Here is a 23,022-nt window from a genome sequence, read left to right on the forward strand (position 1 = left end):
ATGGCAGTTCTAGTGTAACAACATCTAATGATTAATGACAGTTCTAGTGTAACAACATCTAATGATTAATGGCAGTTCTAGTGTAACAACATCTAATGATTAATGACAGTTCTAGTGTAACAACATCTAATGATTAATGACAGTTCTAGTGTAACAACAGAGTGTCACAACATCTAAAGATTTATGTAAGTTGTAGTGAAACAATATCTAATGATTTATGACAGTTCTAGTGTGATCAATGGCATTTCTAATGAAAGTCTAAAACAGTCGATATGTTAATCAGTTACAGTTCCATATATATTTAATGTTGAAGGTTTGTAAAGTTTAATGAATGATCCGGAGCTAAATGCAATTTTCATCTGTATGTATGTGCTTTTCACAAAGATCCCTCTAGTGCATTTTGAGAAATAGTGGTAACAAGAATTGTTAATGGACGGAAGGACAGATGGAAGGACGGACCATTGACCACGGACGATAGGCGATTTAAATAGCCCACCATCTGATGATGATTGGCTAAAAATCACTTTCGCAGTTTTTGCTAAGCAAACTGGAAAGTTAGTGCGAGCCCAGGTTCGTGATGTTTAAAATAACAAACATGATTTATTGTGAAAATAATGTGTACTTTAATGATAAGTAATAAGGGCACCCTGGTAAAAGAGCACCAACAAAAATTGCAATAAAAAATTAAATGTAGCGTTTTTTGTTTATTCTTCAGATGTTACAAATGAAAAATAATTTCATAATTAATACTTAATTATGACTGACTTATATATTTATACATCTATGCAGTATTCCAGTGTATAACTGAACACCCAGTATTGTTCAAAATCACATTCTCTCAGCATTAGAAAAACTGGTATACAAAAATGTAGCATTGTACACCATTCACTTCTTCTTATGGCCTGTTTCTTCCAGTTGATGCGTATAAGCCTCTCTAATACACTGGAAAGCCTTGAGACAGGAGTAAGGTGTCTGTGTGATAGGATCAAAATATTTTGCAGGTTTTTTAGTCACTGGACAGTACTGTTTAACAGGAGGCTTATGTTTCTTCTGTGGAAAGTAGTCCTTGAATATCCTTTCATCTGTAAATGTTATAAACGTCCTCGAGCACTTCTCACCATTCACTAAATCATATTCTTCTACCTTCTTTTGGGGTTCAATACTGAAATAAATAGATTAAGAAGGAGTAAATATCTTGATAATAACTAGATTTATTTGACTGAAAGATATTTGCATTTTCACTGCAGCTCTACTATGTGGCCTTATTTGACTGAAAGATATTTGCATTTTCACTGCAGCTCTACTATGTGGCCTTATCAAACACAGTTGATCTATGAACTGCCATCCTCTTATTATGATGTCATTTGTCATGCCACCGGAGATTTCTGTGTAAATCTTATGATAATGAATTCTTTACTCACTATAGATGGAAGATCTCTCTTAATCTTTTAAAAATCACCTTATATAAATGTGTTACATTATCCACAAAAATCAATATATAATGCTGTCAGGCTATATAGCCTTAAGCCTAAATACTGAAACATGGCACCAATTAGATAAGTAAAGAATTCAAAACAGTTTCAAAAAACTGACTTTGGCGTTCGTATGAGAAGCTCAATATGTGTTTTCAAGATGGCGACAGTAGCATTCATCTTGGATTTAAGTTCAACCCAAAAAATACCAACACTTGGTCATGCCATGTCAAGATCGATTCATATAATTTTAAGCTAAATCACACTGGTAAAATGTACTTAACTTTAGAAGTTCAATATAGGTTTTGAAGATGGAGGTTGTAATAGCCATCTTGGATTTCAGATAGACCCAAAAGATTACAACACTTGTTCAAGACCATGTCAGGAAAACTTCAGACATGTTTCAACTAAATGATACTAATAGAACTTGGGAAGAAGTTCAAAATCTGTTTTCAAGATGGCAGCTATGACAACCATCTTGGATTTCAATTAACTTGAAAATGACAATACAAAACGTTTACGGATGGAGCATGGCGACAGGTACAGGTTATCCTGACCCTTCAGGTCAGATGACCTAAATATAATCATCCTTGCAAGCAAGACAAGATATTTGAAATACTGAGATAGGATTCTGAAGCTGTCAACATCTGGCAAGTCTCTTCTTAAGACACCTTCAGAATTTTATCCTTTGGTTTGAGCTTTCTTTGCCTGATTGAGGTAAAGGATTCTATTGTTTCTACTGACCTGTCAACGTCCACACTGATCTCGACCTCAGAAGGTAACTCTTCGATCAGCGGCATTGTAAAGGACTGGTATCTGATCAGAGGGCCACGGTTTATCTGCTTAGACACACGACTTTTCTTCTTCTCCATCTCCATCCGCTGGTAGTTCTCTACAAAAAAGTATGGCTCGGAATTTTCATTTAACACCTAAAATTATCATATAATGAAATGCATAGAGACATGTACCAGAGCATTCTCCTTATGTGGTGAGATATATGTGACTCTTAACTGGACGGAAAGTTTGAAACGTGATCTTCAGTACCGGTAATCTATTGAAAACCATAAGTTTTAATGAACTAAGCTGTGAAAATCCTTCAAAAATATGGGTGAATATGTATGATGCTTTATAATATAAACATTTGCAACAACACAGATTTTATGCTGTATAATTGTTGTTTTTTTGGGGGAATTTCAGTATGTGCGCCGATTAAACGACCTACTTCCAAGGTGAAACACTATTTGAAAGACAGACATATTTGCAACAATGTTGGCATCTTTGAACTTAAATATGTGTGTTTTAAATCAATGTAGTAGGATAAAAAGTATACATTGTCAGTGTCTTAAAATATATAAGCTTTATTTTTGGCTTGGTCAGGAAGAAAAAAGTGGCTCTTCACTTTAGTCTTTCTTAACCCTAGACCAAAAAACAGTTTATATTCAAGACACTGACCATTTGTATTCTCTTTAGTTCAGTATCATATACAGTCAAACCTCGATGTATCGAAGTTCAAGGGACCGTCAGAAAAACTTCGAAACACAGAGACTTCGAATTATTCGTGGTTGAAATTAGACCGATGTTTTTTTTACCATGACCAACTGTGGTAGTTGTGTACATGTCGTCTCCGTTCCGTAAACTTTATAATAATTGTATTTACCACAAGCAGAACAAAATAAAAACGAAGTATGCGATTAATCACATGTATTGCTATCGTTAGCAATACATACGTATATTATAAACAAGACTTACGTGTACTAGGCCTAACCCATGTACAAGTGTTCGTTTGGTGACTATTTAAGCGATGGTTAATATTACGGAATGAATATAAAAACGAAAACACGTTGTAAAAACGAAACTAAAAAGGAGGAACCGAAAGCGCTACAACACCTACAAAATACTTCGATTTAGAATGATCGATTTGCTCCAGTATTTATGCCAAAGTTGTGCAATGTAACAGTTTTGAGTATGAGTTACTAATAATGTGGCTCGCTATTTACCGTTCCGTAAATTCTACAAACCGCTACCAATGGCGGCGGCGAACATCAAAAACGACTAACTGTATCTTTGCCGTACTAATGATTTAATAACGCAGCTTGTAAAAACAAAGCACCGGGTATCGGCCTGATTATTGATATTAATTATCTTGATGATATCAAGCTAGCAACACAAGCTGTCATAATCCCTTTTGTCCGGCGAGACAGCTAGGTGTGACAGCATGCCACGGGGTATCGGCGAACACCTGATCTGCACAGGTAAATTTTTATTCGAATCATCGAGTGTCAGTTACCTATGATTCTATAACAAATGGTCCATGAAAAAAGTTCGATACATCGAGAACTTCGATTCATAAAACTTCGATTCATACATGGGTTAGTTAGTAATGTTATATAGTGAAGAAATTCGGGACCAGACAAAAAGTTCGATACAGCGAGAAATTCGATTCATCGAAGTTCGAATCATCGAGGTTTGACTGTATGATTATTTTATACAATGTAAGAATTAGATTCCTTCCTTATTTTCATTTTATCCTAAATGATTTAAGGCATGACAACAATTACCCAAAGACTTGAGGTTAAGCTCCTCTGTAATTTCTGCCTCCGCCAGTAGTTCTTCCTGTGTCAACCTCCTCACCTCTGCTACCTTCTTCTGTGTTGCTATGTCCTTCAACATCTTCTGCTTCATCTCTCGAACTTTTTCACGTTCCTCACGTGCATTGGATTTGATTGCTGTTGATTTTCTTAAAGATTTCTTCTCTAGTAAAAACAAAGAGGTCCAACAGCTTTGTATAACTTACGTCTTTATGAATGCAAGACAGTTTTTCTTTTTTATGTAACATGCTTTCTATCTTTAATTAGACTCTTGTTTTCTAACATTCAAATAAAAGTGTTTGTCAGATTTATAGCACATTGTGGTCCATATTTTCTTTGAAATAACTGTTAGTTTCCCTGCTGATTAAACCTGTGTCCCACATCCCAACATCAATTGAAACATTAATTTTCTGCTGATTATACCATTGTCCTAAATCCACACATCAATTGTAGCATTAGTTTCCCTACTGATTATACCTGTGTCCCACATTCCCACATCAATTGTAACATTAGTTTTCCTGCTGATTATACCTGTGTCCCACATTCCCACATCAATTGTAACATTAGTTTTCCTGCTGATTATACCTGTGTCCCACATTCCCACATCAATTGTAACATTAGTTTTCCTGTTGATTATACCTGTGTCCCACATTCCCACATCAATTGTAGCATTAGTTTCCCTACTGATTATACCTGTGTCCCACATTCCCACATCAATTGTAACATTAGTTTCCCTACTGATTATACCTGTGTCCCACATTCCCACATCAATTGTAACATTAGTTTCCCTGCTGATTATACCTGTGTCCCACATCCCCACATCAATTGTAGCATTAGTTTCCCTACTGATTATACCTGTGTCCCACATTCCCACATCAATTGTAGCATTAGTTTTCCTGCTGATTATACCTGTGTCCCACATTCCCACATCAATTGTAACATTAGTTTCCCTACTGATTATACCTGTGTCCCACATTCCCACATCAATTGTAACATTAGTTTCCCTACTGATTATACCTGTGTCCCACATTCCCACATCAATTGTAGCATTAGTTTCCCTACTGATTATACCTGTGTCCCACATTCCCACATCAATTGTAACATTAGTTTCCCTACTGATTATACCTGTGTCCCACATTCCCACATCAATTGTAACATTAGTTTTTCTGTTGATTATACCTGTGTCCCACATTCTCACATCAATTGTAGCATTAGTTTCCCTACTGATTATACCTGTGTCCCACATCCCCACATGAATTGTAACATTAGTTTTCCTGCTGATTGTACCTGTGTCCCACATTCCCACATCAATTGTAGCATTAGTTTTCCTGCTGATTGTACCTGTGTCCCACATTCCCACATCAATTGTAGCATTAGTTTTCCTGCTGATTATACCTGTGTCCAACATTCCCACATCAATTGTAACATTAGTTTCACTACTGATTATACCTGTGTCCAACATTCCAACATCAATTGTAACATTAGTTTCCCTGCTGATTATACCTGTGTCCCACATTCCCACATCAATTGTAGCATTAGTTTTCCTGCTGATTATACCTGTGTTCCACATCCCCACATCAATTGTAACATTAGTTTTCCTGCTGATTATACCTGTGTCCCACATTCCCACATCAATTGTAGCATTAGTTTCCCTACTGATTATACCTGTGTCCCACATTCCCACATCAATTGTAGCATTAGTTTCCCTACTGATTATACCTGTGTCCCACATTCCCACATCAATTGTAACATTAGTTTCCCTACTGATTATACCTGTTTCCCACATTCCCACATCAATTGTAACATTAGTTTTCCTGTTGATTATACCTGTGTCCCACATTCCCACATCAATTGTAGCATTAGTTTCCCTACTGATTATACCTGTTTCCCACATCCCCACATGAATTGTAGCATGAGTTTTCCTGCTGATTTTACCCGTTTCCAACATTCCCACATCAATTGTAACATTAGTTTTCCTGCTGATTATACCTGTGTCCCACATTCCCATATCAATTGTAGCATTAGTTTTCCTGTTGATTATGATTATACCCGTTTCCCACATCAATTATAACATTAGTTCTCCTGTACATCGTTAGTGGTGACGTTCTATACCTGGAGTGTGATAGATCTGAACTGCTGATAATGTCTTTTTCTTCTTTTCTTTCTTCTCTTTTGGTTTCTTCTCTTCAGTTTTTGGCTTTTTAACAGGTTCCTGTTAAAGTGCATAGCAGAAACTTTTCTTATTTTATAATACCCCTGGCACGGCAAATTTAAACAGCAATTCAACAACAAATGTACCGTATTACACCAAACTTACACCAAGACAAATTTTCATAAAATATTTACAAATATTGAACAAAAATTTTAAAGATTAAACCTTATTTAACAATGCACATACTTTAATTAGTGAAAAATACTTCATTCAATCTTGGTAAAGAATAAAACTGACACTCTACCTTATATGCTTTTGTCGATATTCCTTTCCGTTTTTTGGGTGCATCATCATCATCCACATCGCTGCGGACCTCATCATTTTCATCAATACTGAAGTCAGAATCAATCTGATCAGATTCAGAATCTTCGGAGTTATAAACCTGATCACCCTCTTCCTGAAGATATGAACATGGAATTAGTTTTGCTAAAAGTGATTACCTACCTATATAGAGTACAGTATATAGGAGATTTCAGAAAAGATGGCGATGACGTCACACAAAGGTACATCCGGGCGCTCAAAGGTACAACTCTTATATCTGTACACATAAACATTGTGGGAACACAGCCGCTTGCGATGTTTGTTTACATTTTATTGTAATAAATAGTACGCCAATCCGAGAACTATTGCGTTATTTACATTTCAAAAAGTGTAAATAAAAATATTTTACAATAATATACAAATTTAAACATATAGTATTCATATATTTTACTCTGTTTATACTCCATTTTCGACCGCTACGAGAAAACACGGTCGCCATTACGTATAAACATTGACAGATATATTGCAAATATCAACTTGAAATTACAAATTAAATTCAAAGTTCCTCAAAATATAATTATAAGCAATTACTGTTTTCGAAGTGTTTCTTGATAAAACACTTTACGATGTGTGATTAGTGCAAAATTAAACATTTGCTTTCGTAGATTACCCCAAGCTCACGGCAGCCATTACAGTACAGCCGAGAACCCGAATTTCGTCCATTTTCAGTGTCATTAAATTACGTATTCTGGTTATTTTTTTGTCATCAATTTTGGGATTTAGTTTATAACATACAAATGAATCAGTTTGTAGGTTCTTTTTATCATATTTTTAAACAAAACTTTGAGTATTTAGGATTCTCGAAGCCGTGCGCAATATGTATCCTGGTCAGCATTTACAGTACTACGATCTGTAATTTATATCAATTTAAATGAAGTCTCTAATATGTATTCCACTTATCTAAAAGAAATACCACTTCAGTTTGAGACTTAACACAGCAGTCCATGGCATAAAAGCGGCTGATAATGAAATATTAAAAATGAAATCTACAGCATGAAAACTGAACGATTTCACCATATTATTTTACGAGATCGGCAGCCATACGTGTACGTGTAAAACAGTAGTTTAATTACTATTCGTAATTTTGTTATGATACAAGAGTATTCCATTAAAACAACATGTACATATTAAATAACGAATATATATCTTAAACAAGTACTTTTTGAGATAAAAGTGTTGATAATTATTAATATGATTTATTTCCCCAACAATGCTGTGGCCTGCGGTGATCTACCAGCGACGAAGCCATACACGAGCGGCCGTGGTCTGGTCAGCTGGTTCACGTTTTGTTTATATCATATCGTATTGTGAACAGTTTTTCATGTATAACAGAAACATTATACATTGAAATAGATCATCTTTTCATAAACACCTTTTCACAACCTGAATTTATACGTATGAACAAAATCGGATAGGCCTACGTGTGATGGCCCGGCAGCGCTTCGATAGGTGGCTTCGACACTAAAATTTAGCAATAACCAAATGAAAATATAAAAATGTCAACATCCGTAACCTGTGAAACAATAAGAAACCATTTCAAAATCAGAATTTGCAAGTATGAAAGCGTAAACTTTTGACAAAGTATCTATTTTGAAGCAGGGATGTACGTATCTGTTATTGTTTTTATCAGTCGCCATACTGTGTTTGTACCTTTGAGAACCCGGATGTAAATTTTCTGTGACGTCACGCCATCTTTTCTGAAATCTCCTATAGCTAAATCATATGACTACCTACCTATATATAGTACAGTACAGTATATAGCTAAATAACATGATTACCTACCTATATATAGTACTGTATATAGCTATATCACATGATTACCTACCTATTTATAGTACAGTATATAGCTAAATCACATGATTACCTACCTATATAATATAGTACAGTACAGTATATAGCTAAATCATATGATTACCTACCTATATATAGTACTGTATATAGCTATATCACATGATTACCTACCTATTTATAGTACAGTATATAGCTAAATCACATGATTACCTACCTATATAATATAGTACAGTACAGTATATAGCTAAATAACATGATTACCTACCTATATATAGTACTGTATATAGCTATATCACATGATTACCTACCTATTTATAGTACAGTATACAGCTAAATCACATGATTACCTACCTATATTATAGTATTTTAGTAACGTATATATCGGTAGCTAAATAACATGGTTACCTATCAATATATATAGTACAGTATATAACTAAATCACATGATACCTACCTATATAGAGTATGTATATAACTAAATCACATGATACCTACCTATATAGAGTATGTATATAGCTACCAGGTAAATAACATGATTATATATACATTTTAAAGTACAGTATAAAGCTAAATAACAAGATAACTGATTTTTTCATTTGCTGCAAATCCTGTGACTAATCTCTAAATAATACTCCAGAACGCCAAGTTTGCTTTTAATAATTCCACAGTGTCTCTTATTCTTTCAAGTGACTCAACTCTCATGGTATCAAAGAAACATTTCCCAACATAAATAGATTTCATGACACATCGCTAGCTCCAACGAAGCATGATGATAGATCATGGAAAATACTTCCTTGTTTTAGTCAAGTTCTTTTCCTTCTGATCAGACACATCATAAAGATACAGATCATTGAGTATCGTCAGTTCAATCATCAGAAAATTCAATTCTTGTTCTTGATGTTTAAATAACTCTGTTCCACTTTCGAATTCCTTCAAATCCAATTGCCATCCATATATGGTAAACCAGATATCAGAACTAATCAGTTATATTCCCAGAAGTTAAACAACAAACTAACAACGTTGAGTGGCCTATTTGCTATAGCACTTCTGTTCACACAGGGTGTAAGAAAATAGAGTTCTGTCCCCGGCCTCATTTTGGTTAGCTGCTAAATTTAGATGAAAAATAATTTTCACCAAAAATGTTTCTGGACATATTTGGTTACATTCCATGAAAAACTGTATGACTTGTAGTGATTTAAGAAAATGTTGATGGACTGATGACAGGGCATAGCATAAGTGACAACTGTCACACCTTTTATTGTACACACACTCAGATAAACAGCAAAATATTACAATTCAAAATATGTAACTGTACCAAGTCAGTGATGCTGTTTATGTAAGAATGGTTTATTACCTCATCAAAGCCACCATAAGTTGTCTTGTAGAAATCATCTTCTTCCTCAGCTTCCAACATACGTCCCATTCTGTTGCCAGCATTGGCACGTCTATCCCTATTAGCTGCCATCTAAACACAATCACATAATTAGAACCTAGGTATTCAATTAAAAAACAATAGCAACAAAACTACGCCCTAGTACAAGTAAATATAGATACCAATTAAATGTACTAGTTTAAATAGCATACATACTATTAGTGCACTATTTTGAAAGGACACAATCCAATTAATTTTATCAATATTTCGTACAAGTAGCATCAGCTCTTGTGAGCTGTTATCATGATCACAAGAAGTAAAAAAGTTAATAAGAATGTGTATCCTCTCTGGTACAACAATGATATTAAAATTGATAATAAATTTGTTTTTTACCCCAATTGGTTTAGGTCAGGTATTTTAATTTTAAATGATTTGATGAAAAATTCTGACAATTTTACTTTTCTTTCTTTTGACGAATTTATACAAAAATTTGGAATAGATACTAATTTTTTACAATACCATGGACTAATATTGTCAATAAAGCGCTATTTAAGAAATCTCGAAATAAAACCAGAGAAACTTTCATACCCTTTTATACCACAATTATTAGAAATTTTCTTTAAAAGCAAAAAGGGTGTGAAAGACTTCTATAGGTTTATCATAACTCCATCTACAACTCCAACAGGTACTAGAAAATGGAATTTGAGCTTTAACTTTGATACAGAAATGTGGTTAAAAATATATACTCTTCCATTTAAGGTAACAAAAAATTCCAAATTGATATGGTTTCAAGTCAGAATTGTTCATCATATATTAGTTACTAATACCTTCCTTCATAAGATAGGAATAAATCCTAGTCCAATGTGTACTTTATGTAATACAGAAAGGGAGACAATTATACATTGCCTATGGGAATGCAAAGAGGTGCAAACTCTGCTTCAAAATTTTGAAACTTTATTAGATTTATTGTTTATTCCTTTTGCATATAATAAAGATTCATTTCTTTTTGGAATAGTTTTACAAAATTGTAGCTCTGTTGACAATGAAATTTTGATAATTATGAAACATTACATTTATAAAACCAGATGTCTTAGCAACTCTTTAAATATCAATGCTCTTATTAATGTAATTAAGGATAATTTTTTAGTTCAAAAATATATGTTTTTTAGTCAAAGTGACCATATTAAAAGGCAATTTGAAATAGGCTGGAGGAAATGGAAACCTTTATTAGACCTTTAAGTATATACCTTTACCCTAGTCTTTCACTTAGTATTTTACTACTGCTAACTTACTTTAATTTTCTTTTTATCTTTGGTTAGGGTTAACCGGTTTATATAGCCGATCAGCACGATTCTTCAGAACAATTTATTTATTTTTTTATTCAATATCATATATTTAAACTATAATATAGTGTATGTGTAACGGTACCCTCCTCCCTCTTCTTTCTTCTTCCTTCTTATCTTTCTTCTTTAGTATGTCTGTCCATCTGTCTGTCTTGTCTGTCTGTCTGTATGTATGTGAGTGTGTGTGTGTGTATGTGTGAGAGAGAGAGAGAGAGTGAGAGCATGCATATATGTGCGTTATGGTTTGCTATTAATGGTAAATATATGTTTTTATGGATGTCTCATAACGTACAATTTGATGTTTTTAAGTATTGTGAATGAGTGCATATGCAAGTGTTTGTGTGTTAGTGTCCATTTTATATATACTGTGTAAAATGTTCGAAAAATGATCACAAGAAGTAAAAAAGTTAATAAGAATGTGTATCATAATAGGTCCTGCATAGCTAATAGCAAAGTCTATGATCATGCTAGATGAGACCCAGAATGTTTATTTATCCTGCAACTACCACACATACTGAGCATTAATTGTTGTGATGGAACTTAATCTAACTTGGTACCCTGAATTTAAATTTTTCAGTCTTTATCTTGGAAAGCAAATGTATTATAGTAAAGTAATATTTTTATGGGTAATCGCTTTTTTGAGTATTTTCATTTGTCAGTGATAATACACACTAGTAGTGTTTCCCACAGGTATAAGAAAGGACATGAAGTGGAGTTTAGAAAAGGGCACTTTGACCTCAATAAATGACCATCAGAGGGGCACCAATTCAAGATGATACCGATATTGACAACTTTCTTTATAAGGAAAAATCTTAAAAATTGTCTTGTTCTTACTTTAATTCTAGTCCAACGTAATATAGATTATCATATGAACTATAAAGATAACTCATTTTCTTTGTTTCCATTCTAAATATGATTGGCTAATTGTCATGTGAAATTATAAAGGGATTACATCTAACACCAAAACCGAAAAGGCAGTGGCATTATAGCTTAAATTACAGCATAATCAATGATACAATACTTTACCATGAACTGATGAAAACAGTTTCAATCACTGAAGCCTGACTAGGTCCACCTTCTGTCGTACAGCGACGCTAGTGCCTATGCTGCAAATGATCTCCCTCTTCTTGTGTTAAAACAATTCATAAGCATGCCCCGATGTCACTTTGTTGTTGGAATAAACAAGAAACACATGTTTAAGTTGCACAAAGCTAGCCATTCCATCTAGTTCAATTTCTCATTATGAACCTCCAAACACTGAAGAGCGATAATATACGAATACGACAGAGTTGTCTCGCTTAGAACACATACACTACATCGTACTGTAGGTAACCTAAAACGGTTACTACTTACACTAGGACCGTTTTCGGTTATGCGGTTTGACTGGTTGGACCTAGTTGTTCGTTTATGAATTAAAGACGGACCTGGTGATTTTATATTGTTTCAGACGAGCCCTCACGGGTCCGTCAGGATTTGTACTTGAAATACAGACTTTCACAAACGGCCAAACCGGTTGTTCCGAATATACTATTTACCACAGGGATCTGAAAATTAGTTAAAAGTGCAGCTTATATAATTATGACCGGACCCACCAGATTGGCCTAAGACCATTTTTAGACGTATTACATGTCTAACAGTAAGTTAGATTAAAAAAAATGGTATTAATCATAATATATATACACTGTATACGAAAATTACATGTGTAAAATTATATTGTATATGTTTCTAGAGGAACATTTATATTCCCGAAGAGCCATCATGAAATTGTGAGAGTACTAGAGGGAAGTCGTTGAGTTTTATTTTTAATACACTAACGTATATGATATGATCTTTACCACTTTTTGATCTAGACCCATAAAACATCTAAAATGGTCTAAAAAATCGGTAAAATTCATTGTACTTACATACGTATATAGATACCACTTTTTGATCTAGACTCCTAAAATATCTAAAAATGGTCTATGGGCATTCTATATAGCTGGCAGGTCCATAATTATATAACCTGTAACTAATTCTCAGACCCATGTGCTATATATGTATATAAAACTACATGTATGTAGAGAATATTTTTTTATCTAGACCTCTAAAACATCTAAAATGGTCTTAGCTAGGGCACTTTGGTGGGTCCACAATAATATAAATTGTAACTAATTCTCAGATCCCTGTGCCATTTACATGCATGGTACTGCCATTTACACAAATTACAAACAATAAAGGACCAACTATTGATCCTTGTGGAGATCCTGATTTTATAAATTCGGGTGACGAGGAGATATTTCTATACTGAACTGAAGCAAACCAACTTATACCATATGGTGAAATATTTAAGCTTTTTAACTTGTGAATTAATATTTTTCATAAAACATATTGAAAAATATTGCACATATAGTTTTATTTATTGTATATATTTATATTTGAATTTTGAAACGTTTGACTTGCCAAACATGGTAATGACAAGGATTTATCCTCGGTAATGATTTTAAAAAGCGTTACTTACTTGGCGCCCACCAAAGAATGATCTATTCCTAACAAACGAAAGAGGAATCTTTTCTCTGATTTTGAAACTTTTACTACACATTGCTACATATGAAATTTGAGAAAGATCCTTTGAGTACTTTCTGAGATATATGATAATAACATACCCCTATTATCAAAATCCAAGATGGCTAACTGTCGGCAATTTTTATGACCAATCAGTCCCAAAATGCAATATACACAACTAAACCCCTAGGGGAACCTGCATATGCAATTTGACACGAATCCCTTAAGTACTTTCTGAGAAATAGCGGTAGCAAACTTTAATTGTCAAAATCAAGATGGCGTCATGATCACAGTACAAAAATGCGATATGCATAACCTGGGACCTAGGGAAACCTGCACATGAAATTTGAGGCAGATCCCTTCAGTACTTTAACTACTTTCTGAGAAATAGCAGTAACAAACTTCAATTGTCAAAATCCAAGATGGCGTCCTGTCGGCCATTTTGTTCACCAACCGGTACTAAAATGCAATATGATGATGATGGTGGTCTAAAAATATCAGAGTTTGTGAATACTTGTGTTTCACAGCTACTGTCTGCTCTTTCCAAATGGTTGTCATTGCGATGCTGTTAAAATATGAATATATACATGTACATTATTTTTTTTTTCTTTTTCTTAATTATTTCGATAGAATGTGTATACTAGATACAAGACGTGGTAAAATAACGACGTTTCTGATTGGTTGTCAAGTTTAACGCGTTAAATGTTAACAAATTACAGGTATTCAGGATTTTGGAAGGCATAGACAACACTAGCATGACATCAGGGGGTCTACTCCATCTTCTAAACAACAACAGAACTAGGGGACATAACAGAAAACTTAGTAAACATTAAACCCGACGAAGATGAATAGACCATTCCTTTGCAAGAAGAGTAGTGAACCCCTGGAATAGTCTACCAGAATATGTTGTGAACTCTCCAAGTATTAACTCTTACAAATCTAATCTGAATAAGGCCTGGAAGTAACACCCACTAAAATTTAATACAGACTGCTATCAGTGTATCTTGTGTTAAATGAATCATCTGAGTTTCATCACCAGTGTTATTAGAATTTTAACAAAATGTATACATAACAGTATAAAAGTAACTGTGTAGATAGCTGTAAATAACTTATACCTCTTAGATTTTCCTCAAGTATGGAGTGATTCCATTAAGAAACCAGTAAGTGTGGACAATCAACTTAACGTACATGCGCAACCCGGTAGGATACCAGTGAATGATGTATCAAGGTGTTCTAGCAGAATTGCTCACTTAAGACCGAAGATAAGGTATGTCAGGTATACAAGTTATTTACATTTAAAATGTTAACGTGATTAAATAATTATTGACGTGATAAAAACATCTGACGCGTTAACATTTAACGCTTAAAATGCAGTTTAACGCGTTAAACTTGACAACCGTATGGTTTATTGGCCTAATCCTTTCTCTACGGATAAAACCAAAATCGAATTCTTCAGAAACAGATATTAAATAAGGAAATGAGATAGAGATTGATAATGGCGAAAAAAAAAATAAAAAAAATGTGTCGGAATGCCGTGGAACGTTTTTTTTTTTATATATATATATATATTTTTTATATATGTATCAATAAACTTAGATATCGTAGCTCAAGTTGGTTCAAGGAAAGGTTTGCGTATCAAATCTTAATTATTTGTCTTTAATACATTCGTTTAAGTATATTGTTTATTTTAACGTATGTATATTATCCGTTATCGGAACTGTTGTTATGAAAAAATATTTGTAACATATACCAGAGATTTAATCATAACGCGTTAAATGTTACTTTTTAAAAGCAAGTTTATCTCGTTTCTGATATGGACGGCCTTTCACAGAAACTGATCGTGAACTGGTATTATGAAAACGGTCGTATGAATGTTGCAGCACGTCATTGTTCTCTATCTGATCTGATTTGTAAGATGTGGATACCAGACTGATGAACAATACTCTAGTTTTGGACGAATTGGGGTTTTGTCATCCTCGATACTCTGGAGTACCGATTATTTACGATCTCTACACCCCTGGACTAGCTCATAGTAAACAAGAGGCCCAAAGGGCCTTAACGGTCATCTGACTACCTTGACAATAGTAAAATTAATTATATATGGTGTCACTTTGTCAGGATCATGTCAGGATCATTTTCAATTTCTTTCAACAAATTTTATTTCAAACAAGAGGCCCAAGGGCCTTTAAATATAGGAAATTAATTAGACATAGTGTCATGGTAGTCATCTTCGATTTGGGATCAACCAGAGATGTAACAATACTTTGTCTGGACCATGTCAGGATCATTTCATGCAAGTTTCAGCCAAATCCCTTCGGTAGAACTTGAGAAGAAGTTCAAAATGTGTTTTCAAGATGGCGGCTGTGACGGCCATCTTGGATTTCGGATTGACCCGAAAAATAACAACACTTTGTCTGGACCATGTCAGGATCATTTCATGCAAGTTTCAGCGAAATTGCACCGGTAGAACTTGAGAAGACGTTCAAAATGTGTTTTCAAGATGGAGACTGTGGCTGCCATCTTGGATTTCAGATCGACCCGAAAAATAACAACACTTTGTCGGGACCATGTCAGGATCATTTCATGCAAGTTTCAGCCAAATCGCACTGGTAGAACTTGAGAAGAAGTTCAAAATGTGTTTTCAAGATGGCGCCTGTGGCGGCCATCTTGGATTTCGGATCGACCCGAAAAATAACAACACTTTGTCGGGACCATGTCAGGATCATTTCATGCAAGTTTCAGCCAAATCGCACCGGTAGAACTTGAGAAGAAGTTCAAAATGTGTTTTCAAGATGGCGCCTGTGGCGGCCATCTTGGATTTCGGATCGACCCGAAAAATAACAACACTTTGTCTGGACCATGTCAGGATCATTTCATGCAAGTTTCAGCGAAATTGCACCGGTAGAACTTGAGAAGAAGTTTAAAATGTGTTTTCAAGATGGAGACTGTGGCTGCCATCTTGGATTTCAGATCGACCCGAAAAAATAATAACACTTTGTCGGGACCATGTCAGGATCATTTCATGCAAGTTTCAGCCAAATCGCACTGGTAGAACTTGAGAAGAAGTTTAAAATGTGTTTTCAAGATGGAGACTGTGGCTGCCATCTTGGATTTCAGATCAACCCGAATAATAACAACACTTTGTCGGGACCATGTCAGGATCATTTCATGCAAGTTTCAGCCAAATCGCACCGGGTAGAACTTGAGAAGAAGTTTTAAAATGTGTTTTCAAGATGGCGGCTGTGGCGGCCATCTTGGATTTCGGATCGACCCGAAAAATAACAACACTTTGTCGGGACCATGTCAGGATCATTTCATGCAAGTTTCAGCCAAATCGCACCGGTAGAACTTGGGAAGAAGTTCAAAATGTGTTTTCAAGATGGCGCCTGTGGCGGCCATCTTGGATTTCGGATCGACCCGAAAAATAACAACACTTTGTCTGGATCATGTCAGGATCATTTCATGCAAGTTTCAGCCAAATCGCACCGGTAGAACTTGAGAAGAAGTTTAAAATGTGTTTTCAAGATGGCGGCTGTGGCGGCCATCTTGGATTTCGGATCGACCCGAAAAATAACAACACTTTGTCGGGACCATGTCAGGATCATTTCATGCAAGCTTCAGCCAAATCGCACCGGTAGAACTTGAGAAGAAGTTCAAAATGTGTTTTCAAGATGGCGCCTGTGGCGGCCATCTTGGATTTCGGATCGACCTGAAAAATAACAACACTTTGTCGGGACCATGTCAGGATCATTTCATGCAAGTTTCAGCCAAATCGCACCGTTAGAACTTGAGAAGAAGTTTAAAATGTGTTTTCAAGATGGCGGCTGTGGCGGCCATCTTGGATTTCGGATCGACCCGAAAAATAACAACACTTTGTCGGGACCATGTCAAGATCATTTCATGCAAGTTTCAGCCAAATCGCACCGGTAGAACTTGAGAAGAAGTTCAAAATGTGTTTTCAAGATGGCGCCTGTGGCGGCCATCTTGGATTTCGGATCGACCCGAAAAATAACAACACTTTGTCGGGACCATGTCAGGATCATTTCATGCAAGTTTTCAGCCAAATCGCACCGGTAGAACTTGAGAAGAAGTTTAAAATGTGTTTTCAAGATGGCGGCTGTGGCGGCCATCTTGGATTTCGGATCGACCCGAAAAATAACAACACTTTGTCGGGACCATGTCAGGATCATTTCATGCAAGTTTCAGCCAAATCGCACCGGTAGAACTTGAGAAGAAGTTTAAAATGTGTTTTCAAGATGGCGGCTGTGGCGGCCATCTTGGATTTCGGATCGACCCGAAAAATAACAACACTTTGTCGGGACCATCTCAGGATCATTTCAGGTAAGTTTCAGCTCAATCCCACTGGTCAAACTTGAGAAGAAGTTCAAAATGTGAAAAGTTAACGCACGGCGGACGGCGGCACGGCGCACGGCGCACGGCGCACGGCGGACGGCGCACGACGACGGACGAAACATGATGACTATAGGTCATCCTGACCCTTCGGGTCAGATGACCTAAAAAATGAAAGCAGCTCAGAGAAAACAATCTGAACCAATCACAGGCCAGCAAAAATTGAAGACTACAAAGATAGCGACGCCCAAAGGCACACAGTCAACTACAAAAGACAGTAAAAGGTAACCAAGTACTTAACCAAGTTTAATGTTCAAAGATCAGTTAGGATTGGAGCAGTGACGATACTTGCTCGACTCAAGATTTTTTCCCCATGGATCTTATCTTGGCCAGAGACTTTTCTATGATTTTTTGATGATGTCATTATTTGAGACTTATTTTATTCATGGTAGGATTAGTACTGGTTGGAATTGTGTTTTAAGAATGTTTGCTTTATCATTAGATATGTCAAACAGTGGACCATATTTACCAAGAGGCGGGATGCTCACTTTCGGTGTTTTGGGACTATAGTTTTTACAGTTACGTTAGTAATTTTCTTGGATGTCTAAAATCACATTGATTCCATTCGAACGAAATAACAATGTTTTACCGTTGTCAATTCAAATGTTGCAGTCTGCTGCCATATAAATATCTTTGAACATATTTCTTGTCTCCTCCTATTACTGCTATACATCTGTATTTAGCTCCTTTTCTAATGGCGTGTGTTACTGACCCTTGTCACCTCCGTTTTCTATTGGAATTGGTTTACTTAACCCACGTTTACTTTTTACACATTCACGTAATTTGCGCAGTACGTTGTGGGAGGTTACTAAAGTTCAATGCTACTATATTTAATCACACAATTGAAACCCAAGATAGCTACCTACCCGTCAAAATTGCATTATGCACCACCAGAGTATACAGAGAACCAATATATCAGATCTGACACATGCAGTATTTTCTGGGAAATGGCACAACAAACTTTAGCTATCAATTATCAAATCCATCAAAATGCCACATCCACACCCACACATATAATTTAGATAGTTCCCTTTAGTATTCTCGGAGAAATTGCAGTAACAAGAATTTTTTAATGATGGACAAGGTAAAAGGACGAAAGGGGATTCGAGTAACTAGCCCACCAGATCTCCATCTGGTGATGATGGGTTAAAATCAAAGAAAACAAAATGAGACTTTGTAAAATTTTGACCATTTTATTTGTTTTAACGGTCCTTGTTGTCCGCATGCACATCACATTTATGCGTCAGCGATAGTTACTTCAACCTCGACACCTGGCTCAATACTGATGGAGGTCTGAAGTAAAAAGTAAATTTATGTGATTTTTTTCCAAAAAAAAAAAAAAAAAAAAAAAAAAAAAAAAAAAAAAAAAAAAAAAAAAAAAAAAAATTATGTAGATTCAAGGGATAAAGGCCTTAAAAACCTACTGGAACACATTACAAGAGCTGTTTGGGAACAGCAAAGCTCGTCTCTGTCAGTCTTTAAAGACCTTAATCAGGAGAGTACATTTTTGCATATTGGGCCCGAAATTTGACTAACCATGTGTTCAAATTAACCAGAGATTTACTGTTTCATGTAATTCAAATAGTCAAACAGATCTAGCTTATACCATCAAATTATTTATCCAATCCTTGTACTTAGGTATTCATGATTTCAATCCATGGTTGGTTTTCAGGACATTTCTCCCTTTATGTTGCATTTAGGTAAAAAGCATATCATGGAATGGAATATGCCCAGCTCCTTTGCAATGCACATGTTACTTGTTAAACTAGTGCAAATTATTAGTTTTTTTCCTTGCAAATATAGAACATTTAAGTAATGTAGCTAGTAATCAAAATACTGTGTACAATGTACATGTATTTGTAAACTGAATGAAAGGATACAATCTGCTTGACGATCTCAGATGGACTGTGAAGGTCAATCAGGCGTTTGTGGATACGCATTTGGAAGCGATCCCAGGTTTTGGAACCCTCACCACAAGGTGTTTTCCTGGTGGTGATCCTTAACACCTTGGTGGGCATACGGACCGGCCCCTTGACCTTAAGCTGTTTGTCCTTGGCTCCCTTAATAAGGTCAGCACAAACTGTAAGAAAAAATGGAGAATATTTGGTTTCTAACTCTCTCTTTTTCCAATATTTTACTTGGTTGTTGAAACATGAGATTGGGGATCAGATAAATGCCAAGATAGCTCATTTCTTGAAAAAAATAAATATAAAAACTGCAAAACTATAAAACTGCAGCAATTGTTCTGCATGTTTTTCCCTTCCTTCATTTATAATATCTGTATTGGGTGACTTGACGTTCATGTGAGAAGACTATTTTTCATTGACATCCTTATTGTTTCTTCACCTTTTTCCAAGCTCTGGACATTCCTGCTGGTCAATGTAATTCTGATCCTGTGGATTGGGGCCTCTTCGGCAGGAGCTTTGGAATCTTTAAGAGACTGTAAAGTAAATTATAAAATATCAGCTTCCCTTATGATCCCCCTAAAAAATATTCCAAAAGAAAAATAATGGAAAATTTGAGTTTATCATAAAATAATATGCAGTAGCTATATGTAAATATGAAGAAATTTGCCAGCAAAAGTAAAAAAAAAACAAGGGCCCAGTGGGCCCGAATCGCTCACCTGCAATCTGGTAATCATGCATGGTACATACTTAACAAATAAAGTAACTAGAATTTATATCATCCCTAAGAACATTAGAGGCCCCTTTGCCTCTTGGTTATTAAAAAGAGGTCGTTTAAAGATTTAAGCATATTTGACCTCTGTGACCTTGAATGAAGGTCAAGGTCATTCTTTTGAACAAACTTGGTAGCCCTTGATTCCGGCATGCCACAGGCCTAATATCAGGTCCCTATGCCTTTTGGTTTTTAAAAAGAAGTCTTTTAAAGATTTTAGCCTATTTGACCCCTGTGACCTTGAATGAAGGTCAAGGTCATTCATTTGAACAAGCTTTGTATCCCTTCATTCCATCATGTTACAGGCCCAATATCAGGTCTCTAGGCCTCTTGGTAATCAAGAAGAAGTCGTTAAGATTTAAGCCTATTTGACCCCTGTGGTGACCTTGAGTCAAGGTCAAGGTCATTCATGTGAACAAACTTGGTAGCCCTTAAACCCAGCATGCAATAGGCCCAATATCAGGTCCCTAGGCTGTTTGGTTATTAAGAAAAAGTCGTTTAAAGATTTAAGCCTATATGACCCCTGTGACCTTGAATGAAGGTCAAGGTCATTCATTTGAACAAACTTGGTAGCCCTCTATCTCAGTATGTCACAGGCCTAATATCAGGTTCCTAAGCCTCTTGGTTATATAGAAGAAGTCTGTTAAAGATTTTCACCTATTTGACCCCTGTGACCTTGAATGAAGGTTAAGGTCATTCATTTGAACAAACTTTGTATCCCTTCATTCCATCATGTTACAGGCCCAATATCAGGTCTCTAGGCCTCTTGGTGATCAAGAATAAGTCGTTATTTTATGCCTATTTGACCCCTGTGGTGACCTTGAGTCAAGGTCAAGGTCATTCATGTGAACAAACTTGGTAGCCCTTAAACCCAGTTTTCAATAGGCCCAATATCAGGTCCCTAGGCTGTTTGGTTATTAAGAACAAGAGGCCCAGAGGGCCTGTATCGCTCACCTGGTTTGTAATGCCAAGTAATATTCTGGATACAGGTTCATTGTTTATTTTCTGAAGAAATTTGAATATTTACCTCTAATTCCCCTATTGGGCCCCACCATTCCTGCCCCCTGGGGGTCAGAGCCAAAATTTATACAAGCTCTGTTCCCCTTCCCCCAAGGATGTTTGTGGCCAAATTTGGTTATAATCCATGCAGAACTCTATGACTAGTAGCGATTTATAGGATTTACCTTTATTTCCCCTATTGGGCCCCGCCCCTCCTGCCCCCAGGGGGTCAGAGCCAAAATTTATACAAGTTCTGTTCCCCTTCTCCCAAGGATGTTTGTGACCAAATTTGGTCACAATCCATGCAGAACTCTAGGACAAGTAGCGATTTATAGGATTTACCTTTATTTCCCCTATTGGGCCCCGCCCCTCCTGCCCCCGGGGGCTCAGAGCCAAAATTTATACAAGTTCTGTTTCCCTTCCCCAAGGATGCTTGTGGCCAAATTTGGTTACAATCCATGCAGAACTCTATGACTAGTAGCGATTTATAGGATTTACCTTTATTTCCCCTATTGGGCCCCGCCCGTCCTGCCCCCGGGGGGTCAGAGCCAAATTTTATACAAGTTCTGTTCCCCTTCCCCAAAGGATGTTTGTGGCCAAATTTGGTTACAATCCATGAAGAACTCTATGACTAGTAGCGATTTATAGGATTTACCTTTATTTCCTATATTGGGCCCCGCCCCTCCTGCCCCCAGGGGGTCAGAGCCAAAATTTTATACAAGTTCTGTTCCCCTTCTCCTAAGGATGTTTGTGGCCAAATTTGGTCACAATCCATGCAGAACTCTAGGACAAGTAGCGATTTATAGGATTTACCTTTATTTCCCCTATTGGGCCCCGCCCCTCCTGCCCCTGGGGCTCAAAAATTTGGTCAGAACTCTATTAAAGATTTAAGCCTATATGACCCCTCCATGCAGAACTCTATGACTAGTAGCGATTTAAAGGAAATGTTGACGGGACAGACAGACGGACGGACGCGAGGTGTGACCTTGAATGAAGGTCAAGGTCATTCATTTGAACAAACTTGGTAGCCCTCTATCTCAGTATGTCACAGGCCTAATATCAGGTTCCTAAGCCTCTTGGTTATATAGAAGAAGTCTGTTAAAGATTTTCACCTATTTGACCCCTGTGACCTTGAATGAAGGTCAAGGTCATTCATTTGAACAAACTTAATAGCCCTTTATCCCAGCATACTATAAGTCCAATTTCAGGACTCTAGGTCTCCAAGTTTTGGAGAAGTTTTTTAAATGGAAAAGTTGACGCCGGACGACAGACACTGCACCATAGCATAAGCTCACTTG

The 23,022-nt window shown here is 36.2% G+C and overlaps 2 protein-coding genes across 3 annotated transcripts in view; both read right to left on the reverse strand.

Moving 5' to 3' along the window:
* Positions 1-23,022, reverse strand: part of LOC138325338 (small ribosomal subunit protein uS10) — a 104,727-nt gene that overhangs the window by 79,593 nt on the left and 2,112 nt on the right. Inside the window, exons 2-4 of one of the 2 annotated variants that reach the window (XM_069270928.1) lie at positions 20,396-20,489; positions 19,930-20,129; positions 19,270-19,342 (exon numbers count right to left, since the gene is read on the reverse strand). In XM_069270928.1, the coding sequence (XP_069127029.1) occupies positions 19,286-19,342; positions 19,930-20,129; positions 20,396-20,489 (351 nt within the window). In that variant the 3' untranslated portion in view covers positions 19,270-19,285. Of the gene's footprint in view, positions 1-19,222; positions 19,343-19,929; positions 20,130-20,395; positions 20,490-23,022 lie in introns of those variants that run through there. The other variant, XM_069270927.1, reaches the window with a different exon arrangement.
* Positions 600-12,361, reverse strand: LOC138325336 (vacuolar protein sorting-associated protein 72 homolog). Its single transcript, XM_069270922.1, has 7 exons — positions 12,125-12,361; positions 9,738-9,848; positions 6,517-6,669; positions 6,173-6,272; positions 4,031-4,225; positions 2,217-2,364; positions 600-1,162 (listed from the first exon to the last, which is right to left on the reverse strand). The coding sequence occupies exons 1-7, from the start codon at positions 12,125-12,127 to the stop codon at positions 886-888; spliced, it is 987 nt and encodes a 328-aa protein (XP_069127023.1). The 5' UTR covers positions 12,128-12,361; the 3' UTR covers positions 600-885.

The sequence above is a fragment of the Argopecten irradians genome, chromosome 6 (assembly GCF_041381155.1).
Source record: "Argopecten irradians isolate NY chromosome 6, Ai_NY, whole genome shotgun sequence".
Classification (NCBI taxonomy): domain Eukaryota; kingdom Metazoa; phylum Mollusca; class Bivalvia; order Pectinida; family Pectinidae; genus Argopecten; species Argopecten irradians.